At 62.7% G+C, this 22,755-nt stretch overlaps 3 protein-coding genes across 12 annotated transcripts; 1 reads left to right on the top strand and 2 right to left on the bottom strand.

Moving 5' to 3' along the window:
* Nucleotides 1-49: 49 nt before the first annotated feature.
* TPRN (taperin) lies at nt 50-8,433 on the bottom strand. Its single transcript, XM_069474853.1, has 4 exons — nt 6,655-8,433; nt 886-1,114; nt 693-799; nt 50-585 (listed from the first exon to the last, which is right to left on the bottom strand). Exons 1-4 carry the CDS (start codon nt 8,431-8,433, stop codon nt 523-525), a joined length of 2,178 nt encoding a protein of 725 aa, XP_069330954.1. The 3' UTR covers nt 50-522.
* Nucleotides 8,434-11,262: 2,829 nt separating this feature from the next.
* On the bottom strand, nt 11,263-12,567 carry TMEM203 (transmembrane protein 203). Its single transcript, XM_069477153.1, has one exon. The coding sequence runs from the start codon at nt 12,565-12,567 to the stop codon at nt 12,157-12,159; it is 411 nt and encodes a 136-aa protein (XP_069333254.1). The 3' UTR covers nt 11,263-12,156.
* A 217-nt stretch (nt 12,568-12,784) lies between these two features.
* NDOR1 (NADPH dependent diflavin oxidoreductase 1) lies at nt 12,785-22,607 on the top strand. 10 transcript variants are annotated; one of them, XM_069477148.1, is made up of 14 exons: nt 12,785-13,067; nt 13,405-13,482; nt 18,225-18,322; nt 19,221-19,319; nt 19,406-19,507; nt 19,653-19,862; nt 20,168-20,289; nt 20,394-20,614; nt 20,691-20,798; nt 21,010-21,124; nt 21,229-21,375; nt 21,476-21,594; nt 21,643-21,761; nt 21,846-22,607. In XM_069477148.1, exons 1-14 carry the CDS (start codon nt 12,792-12,794, stop codon nt 21,988-21,990), a joined length of 1,959 nt encoding a protein of 652 aa, XP_069333249.1. In that variant the 5' UTR covers nt 12,785-12,791; the 3' UTR covers nt 21,991-22,607. The 10 variants fall into 10 exon arrangements, with proteins under 10 accessions (XP_069333249.1, XP_069333250.1, XP_069333251.1 ...); XM_069477149.1 differs by having other exon boundaries at nt 21,667-21,761; nt 21,846-22,606; XM_069477150.1 differs by having other exon boundaries at nt 21,031-21,124; nt 21,667-21,761; nt 21,846-22,606.
* The last annotated feature ends 148 nt before the right edge of the window (nt 22,608-22,755 follow it).

Here is a 22,755-nt window from a genome sequence, read left to right on the forward strand (position 1 = left end):
GCTGAGGACCACACGGAGAGGCAGAAGCGGCCTTGTCAGTGCTGTTTATTGAGTCCGTTGTCAGAGGCACAAAGGGCAGCTGAGCTCCACCATGAAGGGAATGTGGCTGGGGACAAGGGCCTTGGGGTCCCGCCGGGAGCAGGCAGCCAGGACAGGCCTTCACCCCAGACATGCCCCACAGCCCATGGGAGGCAGGCTTGGCGGGCAGGACGGAGAACAGCCTGGTGCAGAATCTGCTCAGGCCCCCACCTGGGCACAGACAGGTCACCACCCTGCAGGACCCTGGCCCTCCCCCACCTCTGCTCTTCCTTGGAGCCCCCAAACCAGGGTCAGGGGTGAGACCTGGCCCCAGTGGTAAGAGAAGCCCTGGCTGTTTCCAGGGCCAGCACGGCTGTGAGGACCCATGAGGTCAGGGTGGGGCAGGGCCAGGCAGGGCGGCAGGGGTCGGAGTGTAAAGTGGGGGGCTCCCAGGCATGCCCTGGCTCCCAGGGCCCCCACTGGCCTCAGTCTTGGTCATCCTGGTCAGAAATGGAGGGCAGGCTCACTGCGGAAGTCCGCGAGGTCGTTCTGACTGGCAGGTGTGAGCTGAGGGAAGGCAGAAGGTAGCCACGCGGGCTCACTGGTGTCAGATGCCCCCCACCAGCCACCAGCCACCAGCCACGGGCGCCCACCCTCGCCCTCGCCTGGCTCACCGTGAGCTCCTTGGGTGGGGACTCCGCCTCGCTCGGGGCCTGCTCCGGGGTCTGCTCCTGCCACTTGCCAAAGACCACAGAGTGCTTTGGGGTGTAGCTGGACAGGCCTGCAGGCGGGGCAGATACATGGACACAAGGACATGCGGCCCAGGCTCCACCCACCCAGGCTGCTCATCCACAGGTGGGCACTCACCTGCATTGCCCTCTGGCAGCCGAGGGCTCTCGGGCCCCACGCCACTCACAAATGTGGCTCGGGGCAGGAAGAGTGCAAAGGGCTTCTCTGAGCTGGATTCGCCCTCCTCCTCCTCCTCCTCCTCCTCCTCCCCTTCCTCCTCTTCCTCCTCTTCCTCCTGCACCAGGGAGCTCTCGGAAGGATACTCAAATGTGGTCTGCAGGCTCTTGTCGTTGAAGGAGATCTTCATCTGGAAGTAAGACACACATCATAAGGCCCCGCTGCCCCACTGGGCACAGTGCTGTCGCGGGCCCCGTGGGTAACAATGCACCGGCTCTTTAGTGGCTCCAGGAGGTAGGAGTAGAAGACCCCCCTGCCTGAACCCTGCAGGGCCCACCCATCCCCACAACCCGTGGGACCAACAAATCCTCCCCACCCCAGGCCTGGGGTGAAGTCCCCCTCTGAATGACCCACCCCCCTAGTGACCAGACTCCAGTCAGCACCAGGACCCCAACATCTCTGTCGCCAGCAGCCTCTAACCTGCTCCCAGGGCCAGAGGGCTGCCATCTCGAGACCCTCCCACTCTGCTCTTTGGGCAGAGCACCAGCTGGGGGGCAGGGCACCCTCTCCCACACAGCACCCCACAGCAGGAACAGGGTGGAAGTGAGGCTGCACCCGCAAGCCCCGAACCCTGGGCTTGCAGCAGCTCCTATGTCGGCTGAGGCCACTCTCTAAAGCCAAGTTCACAGCTTCGTGGCTCCCTGGGCACCTGCACCACCCTGGATGGTCTTGCTGAGCAGGAGCCACCACTGCTGGCCAGGGCCCGAGTGAGTGGCGGTGCTGGGCGGTGGCCCCATGCCGCCCCAGGATGGTGGCACCAGGCACCATTGCCCACTTTGCAGACGGAGGCTGGACAGAGTGGGGGTCCCTTCCAGAGCCTAGGGTGCCAGTGGCCCCACTGGTGACCCCGTCCTCCCATCTGGTCCTTGCCCACCCTGCTACTCTGTAGGCTGAAGAATTTCACATGCGAGCAAATTCTCTCCTCCTGGTGGCCTCAGAGCCCAGATGGGGCTGCTGGTTCCAAGGGACAACAGGGCAGGTGAGAGCAGAAGGGCCGCAGGCACCTGCCGTCAGGATCCCCCACTTTCCCTGACCCGGGCTTGCTGGGAGGCAGCCCTAGGCGAGGCTGCACTGGGCAGGGGGCTGAGCTCCCACCAGGCCACTCAGCTGCGCTGGGCTGCGGCCCAGCAGGTCCGTAATGAACATGAGCAGCACACAGGAGCAGCCCTGCCGGAGCTCGAAATATTAAACTCTTCCTGGGCACAGGACACCAGCAGCCAGCTCAAGTTCCTCCTCCTCCCCTGGAAGAAGCCAGAGGCAGGAGCCGGGCCCCCAGGCAGGGAGCCGCAGTAGCCCAGGGACAGGACAGGAACAGGGCCGGGCAGGCAGGCCAGGCCCACCCTGAGGCAGCTGAGGAGGCTCAGGGCAGCACAGGGCCCCACACTCGACTGCCTTGGAAGCCCCTGCCCAGGAAGGAGGGCACACACTCCTGCCATGCTGCCCCTCCTCCCAACGGCCACACCTGCCCACACAGCCAAGGGTGCCCTGGGCCCCTTCCACCATGAACACCCCCCCTCCAGAGCCAAGAGAGGGGCTGCCCTCCCGCCCGAACTCCCGGCTTCCCCATTGCAGCACGGCTGACCCGTCAGGGGGACGAGCAGACTGGGGAGGGAGACCCCTGAGTCAAGAGGACAAGGACTAAGAAGTCTGCTCCTACCCAACAACTCACCCTGCCCCATGGCCAGGCCCACCTGGGCCTCCAGCTGTCGTGCCACAAGAGGCCAGGCAGGGCAGGGGCCAGGACAGTAGGGTGGCCACCGGAGCCCACAGGTGCCCACCCACTGCCAGCCCTCCCAGACCAATCCTCTGGGACAGATATACCCCAGCAAGGGCCCAAGGCAGGCTGGAGAGGCAGGCCAGGGGCCTCCCCCTGCCCCGGCCCCACTGAATGGGGCTCCAGTGCCCTGGATACATGGCGCCATCCCTGATGACCCAGAGTCCTCCAGGCCCAGCCCCCACCACTGAGAACACTGGAAGGGCCGGCTGCCAGGGCCTGGCCGGATTAGCTCGCCCTCATTAGTGCACATGACCAGCTCCTAGCAGGGAGGCCGAGGGGGCTGGACACACAGACACCGAGCCTGGCACAGCCTGACCAGGCGGAAGGGGTAGACAGGCAGCCCCTGTCTGTCCCCAGCTGGGGCCCAGAGCTCTGGTCACATCCTGCCTCCTGTCTCCCCAGCTGGGCTGGTGCTGTGTGGGACTCATGGCCCTCTCCCCCCTGGGCCTGGCTCTACCAGCCCCCTCCCCCGTGGGTGCAGGTCAGTGAGCCACAGGACACCCCGTGACTCATGCTGCAGGGTGGGGCGGGGCGGGGGGGGGCAGCCTCCAGAGCCCAGGCACACAGCATGGGCCGGAGGGCGTGGCCAGGGGCTGGCCTTGCATATACCTGGTCACCGGCCTCTCAGGGACTTTGTCCGCTGCACAAAGCACAGCAGGCAGATGGGGCCTGGCTCAGCCGAGCCTCCCGGCAGAACCTCCCAGCGTTCACAGGGCCCTTTTGTTCTCCCTCAACCCACCCTGCCCGTGCACACCCAGCTTCAGTTACCAAAGGGCGTCCACGCCGGACTCAGAGCCGGGAATCGGGCCCAGCCTGCCCAGATGCAGGTGTGAGCTCAGCCAGCCCCACCCCTCACCGCCCTGGCACATACCTGCCCGGCACACACCTGCCCGCCTCGGCCGGGGCCCACACAAACTCGGCTCAGGGACAACAGGACCACCCCACACGGCCCCAGCCAAAGTTCCTGCGCTGCCAGGACCCCAGACCAGGGCTGCAGGTGGGGTTCGAAGCTGCTCCTGAGATGCTGGGTGCTCCCCAGCCCAGGGTGGAGCCTCTCTGGCAGTGGGGAAGATGAGTGGAGCAGGGTCCAGGCCTGCTCCAGGGGTCCCTGGCTCCAGAAAGACCACTTAGGCCACTGCAGGAAGAGCTGGTGGAGGGACCAGAAGAGGAAAACTGACTCGAGAAGACTCCGCCGCTGACACCCATAGGCATGACAGCTCCTGGCCACTTGCTAATCCACCCACACCAGGGGAGAGAGGCAGGGAGAGTGCCAGCCGGGCTCGGGGCTTGACTCTGGCACGGAGATGGTGTTGCTATGGAGAGCAGATGGCGGGGCGGCACCCTCGGGGCTGAAGGTCAGAGCAAGACTGTGGGCCGGGCCAGGTCGTGGAGGCTGGGGCGGAGGGCGCTGCAGGTGATGGTGGATGGCCGTGGGTGTGAGGAAGGAGCCCCGGGGACACAGACATGCTGGGGCTGGGCGGAGGACCAGGAAAGGAGGACAGCAAAGGGGAGGGGAAGGGGCAGCCAGACAGGCAGGAGCCAAGCCTGGCAACTGAAGAGGGAGGCAGCTGTGTGGAGGGGTGAAGGGACACCCCTACCCACCAGGAAAACCTGGGGGCCCAGCTACAGCACCACACAGCAGTCAGCCCGGAGCCTGGCCCTGGAGGGAGGGAGACAGGGCATCTACACATCCTGGCAGCGGATAACGAAATTGTGGACCTGTCCCGCCAGGCAGGCCCCTGCACACAGGCGGCAGGGCGGCAGCTCCCACCACCCAGAGGCAGGGCTGCAGTCCTCCGACACTAGGCAGGGGCTCCATACCCTGAGTGGCCCGCCCAGAGGCAGGCTCCCCCCACCGCCACCCACCGCCCAGACAGTCCCACTGAAGAGCTGCCCCACTGCCCCCCCGCTGCACCCCAGGAGAGGTCCTGGCACCTCCCACCACTGCCCTGGGGGAACCCAGCCATGGGTGCAGGGAGAAGCAGGCAGCCAGTACAAGGTCCTGCTGGCCTCCCTGCACTCCAGCCACCCCCCATGCCTTGGGGGAAGCAGGAAAGTGACCCAAACCAAAGGCTGGCTGCAGGGTCAAGGCGGGGCCCAGGCCGGGAGCTGCAGGAGGGACTGGAGGAGCAGCGTGCATCCCCCACCTGTGGGTGCTCACAGGGTATAGGCGGAGCGCATGGGGTGGGCTCCACTCCACAGCCCAAGGCTAGCGGGCAACTCCGAAAGGCTGGGCAGCCCCATGCCTCGGTCCCCTCCCAACAGGCCGTGGGTCTCTCCCTGGGCAGGGCAGCTGGTGCGTGCCCAGGCAGGAAGTCACAGCCAGCAGGTTGTGCTGCTCTGGCAGAGCCGTAGCCCGGGCCACCTGGCCACGCCAGGCATCATCCATCTGGACCCCCAACCCCTCAGGCTGGCACTGAGACCAGGGCTGGCTGGCCTGAGCCCCTCTCCAGGGCCGGCTTCCCAGGCTGGGCCCGCCCTCCCCTCCCCTCCCCTCCCCTCCTCAACCCAGCCACAAGTGACCCCAAGGTTCTGCCCCTAGCCGGGGCAGGATGGCTCCAAGCAGAAGTCCTGGGCCTTGAAGTCCACCCAGGAAGAAACCAGACTCACGGTGGATGAACCACACAAGATAAGGGCAGGGGTTCTAGAAACGGGAGCCTGAACTCAATCCCTGCCCAACAAGCCCCATGATCCCACTGCTATCACTTCTACTTCCCAGGGCAAGTGTGGGAAGGGACCACATCACGGAGCAGACACAGTCAATGATCTGGAAGCAGGAGAGAGGCAGACTAGAGGGGAGGCAGGGGTGGGGCAGAGGCTGCTGTCATTGGATAGACCTCATCTCCAAGGGCTCAGATAGCCCTAGAGGTATAGGGGGGTGGGCAGCACGCTGGGCCCAGCCCCGAGTCCCCCACCGGAAGCACCCCCTGACCCAGCAGGAGCATGAAGCCCTGGCCCGAAGGGAGGATGGCACAGGCAGCAGGGCCAGAGAGAGCCTCAGGGCACAACCACCAGCCACCACCGAGGAAACAGGCTGGGGAGACATGACCTCAGGGTGGGCTCTGCGGTGTCCCCCAGGTGCTGTCTCGTACCCAAGGAAGGCGCGTCTGCTCTGCACCAGCAGATGGGGGCCGTGTGGGGCTGGCCTCGGAATTTGCCCGGCAGGTAAACAGGCGCCAGAATGACCAGGAAGAATCTGAGGAACGTTTTCTTGAGCTCAGAGGGTTCCAGGCCACCGGCCTCCGCTGGCCAGGGAGTGAGGCTCACCTGGCTGGCCAGCTCTGTGCCTCCAACGGGGCTGCACTTTGGCCTGCCTGCCTGAGGCCCCTCTGCCCAACGGGCTTCCCAGCACCACACCCCAAGCCCAGAGCGGGCACACCCTCGGTGCTCACTCAACCTTCCTGCCGTGCTCCCGGCCGGCTGGCCTTCTGGGAAGCCGAAAGCCCCCCTCTGAGTGGCTGGCAGGCTGCACCCCCAGGCTGACTGCAAGATAGGGATCCAGCCACCCCGTATTACCAATCTCCTGCCTCTTCCCACTGACATCCGGACACCTGCTGCCCGCACAGCCCAGGGCTTCAGGAAACCACGCCAGGCGTTCCCCCTAGAGCTTGCTTCTCCTAGCTGGGCTCACAACGGGACAGGCCCATCCAGCCAATTCCAGACGGAGCCACAAGCAGCACAGCACCACCTGGACCGGCCCTCCCCACCACCACCCCTGCACGAGAGATACATAGCAGGCTAGCTGTCTCCACTGAGGTCCTGGACCTGGCATGGCCCCCAGTTCTCTGCTCCACGTGCAAGTCCCCCTGCCCAGGCCAGGCATCCTGGGATGGGGTACACACCGTACCCACCCGGCCCCCTCCCGGCCAGTGCCCTGCCCCCCCCCCACCAACCTTCTTTCTTGAGGAGCCAGCCTTGGTAAGACAGGACTTCTGCAGGGCCAGGTAGCCACCGATCACCTCAATCTCGTGCACAGTAGGATAGCGCTTCTTCAGTGTGGACCCCAGGGCAGCATGGGGCCCCGAGCGGCAACCAGCCTCCGCTTCCTCAGCCTCCTGTGGCGGGGGCTCCCCGCCGGCCTGTCCAAGGTGCTGCCCCGGCAGGGCCCCTGGCTTCCTCTTGGGCACCACCGTAAAGGTGTTGCTTCCTCGGTGCTGGAGTTCTGACGTGTGCCCAGGCCTGGCAGGGTGCGGGCGGTACTGGGGAGGCGCACCACCCCCAGAGCAGGGCAGTTTGGCTTCTTGGGGCGCTTCCTCCTCCGAGTCCACCTCGTCAATGAGAGTCACAGGCAGCCCTGGCCTGCCATGCTCCCGGCCATTCTTGGCCAAGCCGGGAACCCTGAAGCCCTCGGCAGGCTCCGCTTCATCGGCGGCCGGCAGGAACGGGGGTGGCGAGGATGACCTCTGTCGCCTAACGGCTGGGTCAGTGAGGGCAATGGCTGGCCTGGGACAACCCTGCTCCTCAACCCCCAAGGGGCTCTTCCCGAGAGCAGGTGCACCATCCGCTCCAGGCACCAGCTGGGCTCCCAGCCTCTGGCTCTGGGAGGCCCAGCCCACCTCTCCCTTTCGCAGCTCCCCGGACTGCCTCCCCTCGGGAGAAGGGGCCCCACAAGCCTTGCGCTTGGGGATGAACACAAAGGAGTTTCGAGAGTTCGCTCGGAGGCTGGCCAGGGCCTGGGCCTGCAGGTCCCCCGAGGAGACGGTCTCCATGTCTGGCTTGGGAGCTGGCCGTATCTCGAAGGAGTCGTTGGCGCTGGTGGCCGCCGAGACCCACTGGCGCTGGCTGGGAGTGGCACTGGCAGGACAGGGCTCGGGGAAGGCAGGGAGAGCGGTTGGAGTGACACTCGGGGTCCCGGGGCTGGGGGGCGCGTGGAGGGAGGGCTCCTCCGACTCCGCCTTTGGCTTCCACTCGCCCGGCCCAGACGGGGAGCCCGCGAGGCCGTTGGCAGGGCCGGCCCGGGGACCCGGCGCCGCGGGCCCGTTGGGGAGCGCGCGGGGCGCCCCGCGGTGCAGGCCCCGGGGGTGGACGGTGAAGGAGTTGCTGCCGGTCTTCTGTAGGAAGTCGCCGCGCCGGGCCTCAGGGCCGACGCCGCCGCCGCGGCGCCCCGGCTCGAAGCGGGCAGCGCGCTCGCCCACGCGCGGGCCGGCGGGTGCGGGCGGGCCGGCTGGCGGCTGCGGCGGCGGCGGCGGCGGGGTGCGCGCGCGCTCGGGGCTCCCGCGGCGGCGCGGCGCGGCCGGCGGGTCGAACTTCTCCAGCAGGCGGCTGACGCGGCCGGGCGGCGGCGGCGCCTCGTACACCAGCACCTCGGCTGCGCGGATGCGGGCGGCCCCGGCGGGCGGCGCGGGGGGCGGGCAGCCGGGCGCCGCTTCGATGATGAGAATGTTGTCGGCGCGGATGGTGCGCACGCCCGGCACGCGGCGGCACCGCTCGAGCAGCGGCCGCGCCCCCGCCGCGCCGCGCCGCCGCTCCGACTCCAGCCGCATGAACGGGTTCTCGCGCAGCGGGCCCAGGCTCTCGGCCAACACGCACGGCTCGTCCGCGCCCGCGCCCGCGCGCTCCGCCGCCCCGCCGCCCAGCGCGGCCAGCTTGGCCCGCTTCCGCTCTAGGACCTCGCGCTTCCAGGCGGGCAGCGCGGCGCGCGGCCCCGGGCCCGGCCGCCCCAGGCCGGCCATGCTGCGACGCGCCGCAGACGGCGGACTGCGCGGGCGGCCGCGAGCCAGCGGCGCGGGGACTGAGGCTCGCCGCCCGCCGCCGGCCTTCGCGCGCGGCCCCGCCCCGCAGGCCAGCCCCGCGCCGGCCGCCCCGCCAATGGCAGGGAAGGGGGCGGGCCCGCACCCGACCCCGCGGACTGGAGAGCGCCCGCTTGGACCCGCCTTCCAGGGGCGCACCGCGCAACGCCTGGCCCGGAGCCGGCCCCCATTGGGCGCGGCCCCTCGGACACGCCCCGGGCCTGGCGCCGCGCTTAGGTGGCCCCTACTTCCGCCTCTGCGCTCGCGGCTCGCTGCGCCCCGGGGCGGAGCCGGAGGGCAGGGCAGGTCCTGGCCCGCAGCCCGAGCCCTGCCCCTGGGCCCCACGCCCCGGCTGACCTTGGCCGGGCTTGGGACTTCCTCTTCGAGCCAGCACACAGCCCACCTGTTCCCTCTGGTGAGAGCGCGTCCGTGGAGGGGCTACTCCAGCTCGGGAAGGCTGTCCCTGCTCCCGTGGACGGCGCACAAGCTACAGTCCGGCCTCCCGGCCCCGACCCTACTCCCATGTGGGGTCCGCCGACCTAGGGCTACGGAAATGCCAATTCTGAAGCCCCGCCCAGCCGTAACGAATCAGTTTTTCAGGAACCCCTAGTTTTTATAGGCTCCCAGACCTGATTTTGTTGCTCAAACAAGTGTGAGAACCTTACCTTACATCCTACCATCCCGTGGCCCCACCAAGCATCTACAGGAAGGAGTAGGATAAAGCTGTGAGGAGGCACAGAAGGGGCCTTCCTCCCCACACAAGCAAGCTCACTATGGCCATGCATACTTGGACAGCTCTCCAATGAAGAAAGAGCCACAAAGGCCAGGGTGTGAGTGGGTCCCAGATGGCCAGGGCATGTGCTCCATCTTCCGCCCTGTTGCAACGTACGGTCAGTCCTCTTTCATCTGTTGAACTTCCTGCACCCCATCTCAAGACTGGGTGGGGAATGCCCCTGACCCCAAGGGTACAGCCTCCCGGTTGGCAGGTCTTGAGGAAGACCAAGATTTCCTCCTTGGGGAGGGCTGCAGTGTCCCCCACAGTAGGGAGAATGCCTGGAGCTGTGATGATAAGAGGAACTGACACAGACATCACCTACTCTGCAGTCAGCAGCCTGCTCAGTAGTGGCACTGCTGCCTCCCACACCCCTTGCCTTTCAGGGACACAGCTCTAAGGGCACTCGGGTCTCTGCAAAGCAGGTTTTGGCCTGAGGGGGCGTGTCCTTCGCAGCTCCGGGGTACCATGGCAGTCTGCAGCAGCCACTACCTCAACCCTGCCTTACTCTTTTCACCATTCTATTAAGCTGGAGAAAAGAAAGATAGGATTTCAGACTCGGAAGTCAAGTACCTGCTGTCCCTAGGGTCATCCTCAAATCACCTTTCCAAAGGATACTCACCATCAGTACACCAGTGGGATTGCCCTAATTCCAAACTACCAAATAAAACAAGGGAACACACAAAACATGAAATCTAAAAATAACATTACAAGGAAACTCACTCCCAACATTCAGCTTGTATCTGGCTCTGACAAAAGTTATGCCAGTCCTGGGTAGGAGACGTTTTTATAGCTGTGGGACAAACCAGACAAGTCATCTCCAACTCAAGTGTCTCAATAGTTTACACAACTAAGCATCACCCCAGCAGAGGGGGTCACAAAGCTCACACCGCTGGCCCAGCTGTGCAGTAGAGCTCAGCAAACCTGTTCTGTAAAGGGCTGGACAGTAAATACTTCAGCCCACTGGTTCTCACCAGGACGATTTTGTGCCCCAAGGGACCTGAAAACATCTGGATAAACTTCTGGTTGTCACAAGTGAAGGGTGCAACTGGCACCTAGTGAGTAGAGGCTGGGGGCGCTGCTGAACATCCTGTCCCCTCAAGACAGTTCTCCCTCCCACCGTGCCCACAATAAAGAATGATCTAGCCCAAAAGACCAAGAGTGCGGAATTGAGAGACCCTGTACTCTGCAAGTCACAGTCACTCTGTCACCATTTTTTATTTTAACCCCTTAAAAATGTAAAAACCATCCTCAGCTTATGGGCCATACACAAACAGGCCACAGAGCATTTGCTGATGCCTGCTGCAGAGTACCAGCAAGGCCCTCAAAGCCCACACAATGGCAAGAAGCCAAGGGCTCTGGTGTGACACTAACTATTCTGCAGGTCCTCAACATGGGCCCAGACTGTTGTCTTCAAACGGGGGGGGGGTGGGGGGAGTGAGCTACCTGCCTCCTAAAGCAGGAAGCAGGGATTTTCCAGAAGTGGTCCCCCACCACTACCACCCACTAAGCTCTGGCCACACCTTCCAGTCCACCTACAACCTCTATTCTGCAACCAGTTACACCATACCATACAGTAAAGAACATCTATGTAGGCTGGGCGCGGTGGCTCACGCCTGTAATCCTAGCACTCTGGGAGGCCGAGGCGGGTGGATCGCTCGAGGTCAGGAGTTCGAGACCAGCCTGAGCAAGAGTGAGACCCCGTCTCTACTAAAAATAGAAAGAAATTATATGGACAACTAAAATATATACATACAAAAAATTAGCTGGGCATGGTGGTGCATGCCTGTAGTCCCAGCTACTCGGAGGCTGAGGCAGAAGGATCGCTTGAGCCCAGGAGTTGGAGGTTGCTGTGAGCTAGGCTGAAGCCACGGCACTCACTCTAGCCCGGGCAACAGAGTGAGACTCTGTCTCAAAAAAAAAAAAAAAAAAAAAAGAACATCTATGTACTCATACTATTTAACTTTAAAGAGGTACAGATGACCACTGTTCATTTCAGGAAAACATTCTCTTATTTTATTTTCATCTCAGCAAATGTTCTCATTTGGCACCTGACTGGCATCAAACCACAGACCTCAGGCCAACAAAACTGGGCCACTCATAAACTTCCTATTTGTAGATGTCAATGCCATGGGCATCAGAGCACCTTAGGGAGACCTAAATCTGTCTCAGGTGTGCTATAGTGCCAGCCACAAGGTGGTGAAAAAGTCTGTGAAATTGCAGTCTTTGCTCTTCCTATCTGGAAGCCAAGCCGCATCTGGCCAGCAGAGCTCTTTCCTCAGGTGACAGATAACCAGATAGGGCCCTAGTGGTGCCCTGATTCAACATTCTTCTGTCTCTACCTGGGTTGAAATGAAGCAAGGGCCATTCTCTCCCCTAGCGCAGGGAAGGAGATACAAAGTCATTTACACTTTTTAGATCTAACAAAGACAGCTAACAAAGTCTGGTCTGGATGGATGGAGCAGTGAATTCTTAGGTTAGCCCTGTAGGCTGGAGGAATTCCTCGAAAGCCCAGATTTGCAGCCTTTCTACAGGAGTACTTTCCCAGGACCCATCGAAAATACTCAAAGCCCATCGGGACATTTTACTCATATTCAGTTTCCAAATGTCAGAGGAGTTCAGAAATGTCTGGCCGGGAAACCTTCTCAGGATCTCAATTCAGGATTGCCTACTGAAAGCATGAAATAACAGGAAATACGTTTTGAGGATTAAGGCTGTTTTTTTAGCCATGCTGAGGAAACAATTTCAGACATGATTGGTATAGAGAAAACTGGGCACTCAGCTGGGCACAAGCAGGCGTTGCCTTCAGATCAAGACCTCTTTGCTGGTGCAGTGCAAGTAGGATCTCAGCTAGAGGTCCAGCACTCTAGCTGTCCAACTTTCCCTCGGAGAGGCTAGTTGACGCGACAGGCCCGGATCATGAGCAGCTGCAGGAGAATGAAGACTGGAGACGTGATCAGGCCGAACCAGAGCTCCCGAGTCTGCTCCACCAGTTTCTGGCACAACAGCATCTCGAAGACAAACTTAAGGCTAAGGACCGTGAGGACCCAGAAGAGGCGGAGCACCGCCAGCCTCTTCTCTCCATCCTGGAAGAGGCGCACGGACACGATCGTGGTGAAGTAGGTGCTGAGCCCGTCAGCTGCGAAGAAGGGCACGAACACGTTCCACCAGGAGAGGCCCGGGGCCAGGCCGTCCACACGCAGTGCAAGCAGCACGGAGAACACCAACAGGGCCAGCAAGTGTACGAATATTTCGAAGGTAGCAAAGCCCAGCCACTGCACCAGCTCCCGGAGTGAGAAGAGCATCGCGCCGGTTGAGCGCGGGCCAGGGCCCAACAGATCGCGCCTCCCGCGGGGCTGAGCCTCCTCTCCCCGCGGGCCTCGCCGGGGCCTGCCGCCGCTGCTGCGCGCGAGAGGCGGCGAGCGGCCCCACCCGCCCCGGCCCTCGGCCCAGGTGCGCCGCCGATCCCCCGGCCCAGGCCCGAGACCCAACACAGGCCGCCGGCGTCTGCCTACCGCGCACGGACGCCATGCCCCACTGGGCGCGTCCCAAGGGCGTCACTTCCGGCCGACGGCGGAAGTCGGAAGTCGGAGCGGTCCCTGCCGTCTGGCTCGCGGGGCTGTCTTGCCGGTTCTCAGTCTCGGTGCAGGGATTCCCAGGGCGCACCCCGATGCCGAGCCCGCAGCTTCTGGTGCTCTTCGGCAGCCAGACAGGCACTGCTCAGGATGTGTCGGAGAGGCTGGGTCGCGAGGCCCGCCGCCGGCGCCTCTGCTGCCGGGTGCAGGCCCTGGACTCCTACCCGGTGGTGAGGGCTCCCTAGGGCCTAGGCGGGGAGACGCCCTCAGACCTGGCATTCCCGCCCCTCGGGGCCGTCAACTCAAAAGGCCTCGTGTTCTGTCTGATAGCGGGCCCTTCCCCTATGGAGGATTTAGGGGAAGGGGGACCTTGGGAAGGGGCGTTCTTCCAGTTTAGCACCTGGAGAAAGTTGAAGCCTGAAAGAGAAAAGGCAGGCTGGTCGCTAGGGTTGCTCACGTAAGGCCCTTTTCCCTGTTAGCCTGAGCGAAAGAGAGGGGACGAGGTTTCAGGGAGGGTGCCTGGTCATTTACAGCCCAAGGTCTTAACATGTGTGTCTTTTTGTTGAGGTGAATCTGATTAACGAGCCCCTGGTGATATTTGTTTGTGCAACTACAGGCCAAGGAGACCCCCCTGACAACATGAAGGTAAGGCTGGCCTGATGTGGCTTCTCAGATCCCTGTTCTCAACCCTCACTCCATTTTCATTGTACGAAGAGTCCAAGAAGCACAAGAAATAGTTGCCCTCCTATATCTGATGCACGTTAGAGGTGGATTTAAGAGGATATCTTTGGATGGAGCTGAGGGCTCTGGTTGTCCTCTCTAATAAACTCTTTGTAGTCACCAAATAGCCTTTTTCTCCATTTTAACCTTTCATGTTTTTCCAGGGCTATATCTGAATCTGCTTTGGGTCTTGTGTGTATCTGTAGATTGTGTGATTTTCAGAGAACATTCTTTTTTTTGAGACAGAGTCTCACTCTGTTGCCCAGGCTAGAGTGAGTGCCGTGGCGTCAGCCTAGCTCACAGCAACCTCAAACTCCTGGGCTCAAGCGATCCTCCTGTCTCAGCCTCCCAAGTAGCTGGGACTACAGGCATGCACCACCATGCCCGGCTAATTTTTTTTCTATATATATATTTTTAGCTGTCCATATAATTTCTTTCTATTTTTAGTAGAGATGGGGTCTCGCTCTTGCTCAGGCTGGTCTCGAACTCCTGAGCTCAAACGATCCGCCCACCTCGGCCTCCCAGAGTGCTAGGATTACAGGCGTGAGCCACCGCGCCCGGCCAGAGAACATTCTTTAATTCTCTGAACATCTTTTGAGTTCGTGTATTCCTGGCATGATCTGCTGGGAATCCAACTGTGAACCCAACAGCCACATGTGTGCCCTCACAGATCTCACACTATAGCAGAAACAACAGGTTTAGTGGGCAGTTACAACGTCGGGAAATAGCTGCTGCTGGGGAAGGTGCCAGATGTTATGGGAGCATTGGTAAGGGGCATCTATCCTTATCTAGCTCAGCCTTGGGACTCAGGCAGAGCTTTTTGGAAGAAGACAGCATAGGTTGAGTCCTGAAGGATGAGGGGGGCTACTCAGGCACCAGGGAAGAAGGAACAGCCTGTGCAGAGGAGCAAGTAGTCCAGGATGGCTGAGCCAAGGAGTGCACTGGGGGCAAGAGGGGAAGGGAAGAGAGGCAGGAAGCCAGGCCCAGTCAAAAGAGCCTGGGCAGCCACAGTAAGGCAGATGGGCTTGAAATGAAAGGCTATGGACATGGGGGTGGCGGCTGACACAGTCACGTTCATATTCTAGCAAGACCAGTACTTGTCTACAGGAGCACAGGTTGCAGGAGAGCAAGAATAACACCAAGAGATACAGAACACAGGCAAGAGACCCTGGTGGTCTGAGATAGGCTGGTGGCAGAAGACGGAAGTGGACACATTCCAGAGATGTCAGGAAGGTAGAACCAGCAGGATGTGTAATTGAGTGGATCTGATAGATGAGAAAGAAGGCAGAATCAAGACAGGGATTTGGGCTCTGGAACCAGGAGGGATGGTAGTTCCGTGCACAGAAAGAGAGAACACAGGGGGAGGGAGCGTGGGGGGCAGGGTGGCTGGAGACATCCTGGTGTTGATGTGCAGTAGGTCGGGAGCTCCAGGTAGGATCCTGGGGCGGAGATATTCAGCGGTCCCCAATCTTTTTGGCCCCAGGGACTGGTTTCTTTCTTTTTTTTTTTTACCATTTAACATATCATAAGCAAGGACTGGTTTCATGGAAGACAGTTTTTTGACGGACCAAGGAGGGGCAGACGGAGCTCAGGCAGTGATGCTCAGCCCAGATCCTAACAGGCATGGACCAGGACGGGGCCACGGCCCGGGGGTTGGGGACCGAAGTAGATGGTGAAGTGGCCAGAATACAGAGGTGTGAGAAAAGGAAGCTCTTCCCTCCGCTGATGACAGGCTGCCCTGAATATCAGGGCAGGGAGGGGCAGGAATGTGGACAGGCAGCTGAAAGACGGAGTGCGCCATCCCAAGGTAGAGGGCAGGGAGGTGGGTGTTCCAAGAAGGACTGCAGTGTTCAAAGCGGTGCACAGGTCAAATAAGATGAGGCCTGAGAGGCCTCCGTGGGATTTACTGGCAAAAGGATTATTGGTGACATCAGGCAGAGCAGATTCGGTGGCTCTTGAGGAGAGAAGCCAGATTACAATAAATCTTCAAATAAGCGAGCGAGTAGAGAGAATATTTTAGCAGTGAGCATTTGAAACAAAAATTCTGCTGTAAAAGGGCCAAGGAGTTAAAAAGAAGGTGTAAATGAGATGGGAGAGACTTGGCATGTTTAAGTGCTGGTGGGGGAGAGACTGGGCAGGAGGCTGAGGACCGAATGGGGACAGAGCTGGGATGACCTTAGCACAGGTGGGGATCTTCTCAACAGGGACCGTGGCAGAGGGCGCAAAGGCAGGAGGCGAGTGGCGGGATGTGGAGGATGCGGGCGTGGGAGAGGAGGGGGACTGCACTCCCTCGGGTCCGAGCTGGGCTGGGCAGTCAGGCCGCCGACAGCACGAAGGTGAGGAGGATCTGCCGGGACTTGGGTCGACAGAGGGAGTCTCGGGGGTGAGTGCCCCACAGAGAACACGAGAGTGGGGAGCCAACGGGGGCTGCCCTCTGCCCCCACAGTAGGGATGGGGGGCTCCTGCAAGAGGCTGCAGACCCCGGGCCCAGGGACATGCAGGCTGGGGCAAGGCTCCTCAGTGGCCATCCGTGTTCTGAACAGGAAGACCCTGGCCTCATTCCTGGGGTCCTTGCTGAGAAGGCTGCAGGTGAGGCGTGCGCCCCAGGCAGTCGACAGGAGGGGTCCTCTCTGGAGAAACCGAAGTCCACAGTAAAAGGCCAAGGACAAGGTCCCTGCCCCATCTCCTGGTGGAAAAACCCGCTGGGTGCCGGGCTCGTCCACAAGATTTTCTTTTAGCTTCCTAAGTACGAATAGGCCACAAAGAACCACCACATGCTGAAGGACCCAGTGAAAGGCAGAGACCAAGAGAAACTCAAACAGAACTCGGAGGAGCAGGGACAAGCAGAGGCCAGAGCAGCTGCGATCCTCTCTGCAGAGGACACAGCCCCCACGTGACAACGTGACAAGGCCAGCACCACAAGAACAGGACAAAGCTGGAGGCTCAGGAACGGTTCTTTAAGAGGACATCCAAAAAACTTTAAAAGACTGGAAGATAAAGTTGAGAAGTCCTCACAGAAAGTATAATAAAAAGTTACACAGAAAATGGAAGAAAGACATAAAAATTTGAAGATCATTCCAGTAGTTCAGAAAGAGAAAATCGTGTTGGGGAGGAAATTACCAAGGAAAATAAAATGTGCCCGAACTGAAGTCTTCAGCCCGAGAGCTAGCCGCGTGCCTGGGAAGGGCCCCCACCAGGAGCGCCGCTGTGGGTTTAGCGGTTGGGGTAGAGGGGGTGCCCTACGCACTCGAAGGGGCAGCGCCAGGCTGGAAGAGCCCAGAGCAAAGCAGCTTCTGCAAGAGGAGGGTTTTCCATCTACAACGTGCCCAGCCGAACTGCCGATCCAGGGTGGGGGGAAAGTCAAGCCTTCTGCAAGCAGGAAAGGCCGTGGAAATTACCTTTCCTGAACCCCTTCTCAGGAGGAGGTTCTCTACCAAGAGCGGCAGGAAGCGGGCCTCTCCCCAGGAGAGCTAGCGAGGGCCCAGGGAGCCCAGAGGCAGAGCGCGTTTGCTCTCGCGGGTGGTCCGAGGCCCGTGGACGGAGCTACACGCCTGGCGGGGCCAGAGTTCCTTCATCCACAGAGTGGTCCGGAGGTCTCCACTGTCACCTCCATATTTGTCCGCAGAAAGGGCGGTGGGGGGGCGGTGAAGACTGAGTGCACAGAGGATGTGCCGGGGGCTTGAGGTCACCCTGGCTGAAGAGGAGGAGGAGACGGGCCTCGGCGCAGCAGGGAGACCACCGCAGAGGCTGGTGTGGAGGGAGGCATTGGTCATCCGAGCCCGTCTGGGAGGAAGAGGAGCATGTCCCGGCACACAGACCTCTGGGGTCTGGGCAGAAGACCTGGGACAGACCCACTAGAGCAGAGGGAGGCCCACACCCCAGCTGGGGAATGACAGACAGGTGGGCGTCCCCATGGGGAAGGGGCAGCTGGGGAGCGAGTACGGAGCATGGGGGGAGATGGAGTCCGGGCAGAGCCTCCTCACGGTGGCCTGAGGCCCACTGGGGCGGGGAGAGGGAGAGACAGCAGACAGCTCAGCCCTTCCTGTGTCCCTGGGGCACAGGATGGTCGTGGGTGGAGAGCTCACGGCATCCTGTCCGCCCACAGCCCCCGGGACACGGGAATCTCAGGTGAGGGAAGAGAAGGTGGCCGGGGGGAGGCTGATGGGGAGCAGACGCCCGCCAGTCCTGGAGGCCGGAGGCCGGAGGCCGAGGTTGTCCTGGATGTGCACCCTTCACCAGCCTCCGGCCCGTCAGCCGTGCCCCGCTCAAGGAGTCACCTCCCGGCGCCTGTGCGGTGGTGGCTCTGGGATAGCTTTCTTCTTCTTTATAACTTCATGCGTTTTCTCAAATTTCTTGCCATTGTAATGGAATAAAAAAAAGGTTTTGCTGTTTTAATAACATTAAACTCTGAAGGAGGAGGAGGGCATGGCGCCCTGGGAAGGGGCCCTGCTCAGGCCTGGAGCTCAGGGCTGCCCAGCCTCCCACAGGCAGGGGGGCCCCGGCCCTGCCGAGCCCCGGGCCAGCCTCGTCCCGCAGGCGCTGCCTGGTGGGCAGGCATTTTCTGCTCTGCCCCCATCCCTGTGGATTCCACCAAGACCGACCCTCCCTCCCAGCTATGGGGCAGCCCAGAGTCGGGAACTCTAACTCGGGGTCTCCTCTGGCTGTAGAACTTCTGGAGGTTTATATTCCGGAAGAACCTGCCCTCCACCTCCCTCTGTCGGATGGACTTTGTCGTCCTGGGCCTCGGGGACTCCTCATATGCCAAGTGAGTAGCAGAGGGTGGACGCGCTGGCCCAGCGCTCTGGCCGGTAAGAGGTGCTGGGGAGGGCCAGGGCCCAGCCCCAGGTCGACCGCTGCAGGCCACATGGCCCCCGAGTGGCACTGACTTCGAGTCCTCACCCACAGCTGCTCCCCAGCGGGCCGCCTGGCACATGACGTTGGGGCGCAGAGGGGAAGCGGGCAGGGCAGCAGAGTGCCACCGCTGGACCTGGGCGTCACATCACAGCCCATGACAAAAGTCAGCAAAGACCGACCTGGCACTGTCCCCCACTTTTACAGGAGCATGTAGTGAGAGACATCTGTGCCGCAGGGCACCCATGGAGAAGGACGCTGCTCCCCGGGCAGCAGGGCCACCTCCAGACTCTCTTTCAGCTTTTTCACAGCACACACCTGCAGCCCCGAGCAGGGAGTGACATTGTTTTTCATGATTTCCTCAGGAAATAAAGAGGGATTTATGTTCAAGGGTGCAGGTGGCATCTTAAGACACCAAACCTTTGAAAACCGCGTGACTGTCCACGCAGGGACCAGGGGCTGCTGAGCACTGCGTGGCAGAAGCTGTGTGCGTGGCAGGGTCCTCAGTCACTTCAGATGAACAGGATAGAAAACGGGAAAGGGTGGCAATGTCACGCATTTCTGCTGGGAGGTTTTGTTCTCTGTGTGGCGTGACGTCTGTGTTGGTGGCATGCACAGGCCCGGGGGTGGGGGGGGGACGGAGGGAGTCCAGCTGCTGACAGTGTTCCCTGGAGAAGGTGCGGTACAAGGATCAAGTCGCGCTTTTATAAGCCAAAGTGAGGAGCAACCGGCCCCCAGGAAGATGTCCCTGATCCACTGAGGAGCGACCCGAGCCCTGGCTGGGTCCAGAGCCGGCCTTGCTGTCTCCACAGGTACAACTTCGTGGCCAAGAAGCTGCACCGGCGGCTGCTGCAGCTTGGGGGCAGCGCCCTCCTGCCCATGTGCCTGGGCGACGACCAGCATGAGCTGGGGTGAGCCTGTGGGAGGTGGCGCCCGCCTCCGTGGCTCTGGCCCACCGGGAGCAGGTCTGCTCAGCCGGGGCCCCACTCTCTCCTAGGCCTGATGCTGCCATCGACCCCTGGTTGCGAGACTTGTGGGAGAAAGTGCTGGAGCTGTGCCCAGTGCCGCGGGACCTCCCCGTGATCCCCCCTGGAGTCCCGTGAGTGTGGGCCTTGGGGCAGCCCCCGAAGGAGCAGCAGACCCAGCCTGGCCTTGGGGACCTCGCCCTGGGTCCCTCTGAGGTGTGGGTCGGTGGCGCCTGGGGAGGGAAGTCCCTGCCCTGACTCGTGACGCCCTCCCTGCAGCCTGCCCTCCAGGTTCGCCCTGCACTTCCTCCGAGAGGATCCCGGCACACGCTCTGAGGAGCAGAGGGCAGCCAGCCCAGGCTCTCAGGGGCCCCCGTCAGAGTTGCAGCCCTTCCTGGCACCCGTGGTCGCCAACCAGAGGGTCACCGGCCCCTCGCACTTCCAAGACGTTCGGCTGATCGATTTCGACATCACGGGCTCCGGCATCAGGTGAGGGATCCGAGCACAGCCTGGGACACCAGCGGGCAGGGAGTTTCCTGGCCCGACAGAGTGCGGAGGCGCCCCAGGGAGCCGAGGCGGGCAGCGGGGGGAAGGGCTGTGGCCCCGGGGTGCAGAGGGTCTGCCAGAGCGGGGGAGGAGGCAGCTTGCAGGGAGGCTGGGGCCAGGCCGCAGAGCCGATGGCTTCCGTCTGAGGACCCCCAGCCCTCCTGGGACGTTCACGTCCTCCCTCTGCAGTCTCCCCAGCCCCCGCATTGCTCCCACACAGTCCCCACAGCCCTGTGACATTCCCACAGCTTTGCTGCTGGCGACGTGGTGCTAATTCAGCCCTCGAACTCGGCCGCCCACGTCCAGCAGTTCTGCCAGGTGCTGGGCCTGAACCCCGACCAGCGCTTCACGCTGCAGCCACGGGAGCCAGGTGCGCCCTGGCCACGGCCAGCCTTGCCATCTGCCATCCCCCACGCCCTCCGCCCCCACCCGAGGGCCTGGCCCAAGCCCACGGGGGTCTTCTCACCGCTGCAGGTGTCCCCTGTCCCCCAAGGCTGCCCCAGCCCTGCTCCGTGCGGCACCTCGTGTCCCGGTACCTGGACATCGCCAGTGTCCCTCGCCGCTCCTTCTTTGAGCTCCTGGCCTGTCTGTCCGCCCATGAGCTGGAGCGGGAGAAGCTCCTGGAGTTCAGCTCTGCCCAGGGCCAGGAGGAGCTGCACGAGTACTGCAGCCGCCCCCGCAGGACCATCCTGGAGGTGAGGCCGGCAACTGGGCTGGCGCCGGGTCCTGAGCCCCGGCCACGCCTTGGCCATGCTGAGACTCTTTCCCCAGGTGCTGTGTGACTTCCCACACACGGCTGGCGCCATCCCACCAGACTACCTGTTGGACCTTATCCCCGCGATCCGGCCCCGAGCCTTCTCCATCGCCTCCTCTCTGCTGGTGAGGGCCAGGTGGTGGAACCGGGACTGGCCTTCGGAAAACTGGGCCTGGGGTGGGGTTTGCACCCCGATTGCCCTCTGGCCAGGAGGCCTCCCCTGCCCAGGACCGCCCCCAGGGGGCGCCTGTGGCCCAGGCAGCAGGGGTGGAGGGGTGGGGGGGTGGTCTCCCCGGGCAGGACGCCCACGAGTCCTGCCCCCCTGCCCTCCCCCAGGTGCACCCCTCACGGCTGCAGATCCTCGTGGCTGTGGTGCAGTACCAGACCCGCCTCAGGGAGCCCCGCCGCGGCCTCTGCTCCTCCTGGCTGGCGTCCCTGGACCCTGGACAAGGTGACCCTGCTCCCAGGGAGCGTGTGGCCCAGGGTTCCTTTTCCCCTGTGCCCACACAACGCTGGATCTTTCAAGCTTCTTCATGCCACCTCCTCCTGCCGTAGGAGCCGCTCGGGTGCCCCTGTGGGTGCGGCCGGGGGGCCTGGCCTTCCCGGAAACACCGGACACACCTGTGATCATGGTGGGGCCTGGCACAGGGGTGGCCCCCTTCCGAGCAGCCATCCAGGAGCGTGTGGCCCAGGGCCGGACTGGTGAGCGCACAGGGGTCCCAGGGCAGGGCCACAGCCAGGCTGGTCTGACTGAAGCTGGAGGGCCGTGTCCAGACTGGAGACTACCCTGCATTTCCCCCAGGAAACATCTTGGTTTTTGGCTGCCGCCTGCGGGACCAGGACTTCTACTGGGAGGCGGAGTGGCGGGACCTGGAGAGGAAGGGCTGCCTGACCCTGGTCACGGCCTTCTCCCGGGAGCAGGTGGGTGTGCCTGGGAACCGGGGGTTGGGGGGCGGCCTTCAGGCTCAGCCCCGCCCATCTCCCACCCTGCAGGAGCAGAAGGTGTACGTGCAGCACCGGCTCCGGGAGCTGGGGCCGCTCGTGTGGGAGCTGCTGGACCGCCAGGGCGCCTGCTTCTACCTGGCAGGGTGAGCCGGGCCTGGGATGTGGCAGGAGTGGGCCCAGCCCCCCGGGTCTCCGCCTCACTGAGCCCTGTGCGCATGGCCCTCCAGCAACGCCAAGTACATGCCGGCCGACGTCTCGGAAGCCCTGATGTCCATCTTCCGGGAGGAGGGCGGGCTCTCTGGCCCCGATGCGGCCGCCTACCTGGCCAGGCTCCAGCGGACGCTGCGCTTCCAGACTGAGACGTGGGCCTGAGGAACCGTCCTGGCGGCCCACCCGGTCTGATGGTCGTCCTCTGGGCCCAGGGAGGGGAGGCCAGAGGGAAGCTCCTGGCAGAGGGGCCATGGTCACCTCCAGGCCTGGTCTGGGTCCAGAGTCCTCTCAGACCAGGCCTGGGGCTTGCACGTCCCACTGGTCAGACGCCAGCTCCCTGCACACAGCCACACCCCCTCACCCCGAGTCCCCACCTCTCAGCCCTGGCTCCACTGCAGCCTCCGCCGGCCCCTCCCCTCCCTCGCCCTGACACGCGGCTCTGTGTCCATGTCTCCCCCGACCTGGTCAAGGTGGTCCCCTGGGCAGCACCACCCACACAGGGACAGTGACCTGGGAAGGCACAGGCAGCCTGCTGAGCCCTCTGAGGTGGTGCAGGGTCCCTGCGAGGCCACACTGGTCCCTCTGCCCTGGGGACTCCCCAGCCATTCCCACTGCAGCCTGCTGTCGTCCCAGTCACCCCTGACGCCTGCAGGACTCAGACAGAGGCAGCCCGGCTTCCTGAGGCACAGTGGGAGGGCCCAGGCCAGCGCAGCCCCTTCCTCTCCTGGTTCTAGGAAAGCCTGGGCAGTAAATGACGCCTCCGGTGGCTGCTTGTGACGTGTGCTTTCTTCCTTCCCCCGGCTCTTCCTGGGTGGTGGCTGCTGGGTGGCTGGGTGGGCCCACAGTTCAGAGGACCACCCGGCGTGGCGGTGCCCCTGCATGTGCGTGTGTCACTCCTCAGCCACCTTGCCTGGGTTGCTGCTGCAA

Source organism: Eulemur rufifrons, chromosome 7, assembly GCF_041146395.1.
Source record: "Eulemur rufifrons isolate Redbay chromosome 7, OSU_ERuf_1, whole genome shotgun sequence".
Classification (NCBI taxonomy): Eukaryota; Metazoa; Chordata; class Mammalia; order Primates; family Lemuridae; genus Eulemur; species Eulemur rufifrons.

Bases quoted from the DNA above. Each gene is read 5' to 3' on its own strand.
- NDOR1 (XM_069477141.1), top strand. From the start codon at position 12,792: ATGCCCCACTGGGCGCGTCCCAAGGGCGTCACTTCCGGCCGACGGCGG. The intron at 13,068-13,404 runs GTGAGGGCTCCC...CTTTTTGTTGAG, and splicing joins CCCTGGACTCCTACCCGGTG to GTGAATCTGATTAACGAGCC. The intron at 18,323-19,220 runs GTGAGTAGCAGA...CTGTCTCCACAG, and splicing joins GGGGACTCCTCATATGCCAA to GTACAACTTCGTGGCCAAGA.
- TPRN (XM_069474853.1), bottom strand. From the start codon at position 8,433: ATGGCCGGCCTGGGGCGGCCGGGCCCGGGGCCGCGCGCCGCGCTGCCC. The intron at 1,115-6,654 runs GTTGGTGGGGGG...TCTTACTTCCAG, and splicing joins CTGGCTCCTCAAGAAAGAAG to ATGAAGATCTCCTTCAACGA. The intron at 800-885 runs GTGAGTGCCCAC...CCCCGCCTGCAG, and splicing joins GCTGCCAGAGGGCAATGCAG to GCCTGTCCAGCTACACCCCA.
- TMEM203 (XM_069477153.1), bottom strand. From the start codon at position 12,567: ATGCTCTTCTCACTCCGGGAGCTGGTGCAGTGGCTGGGCTTTGCTACC.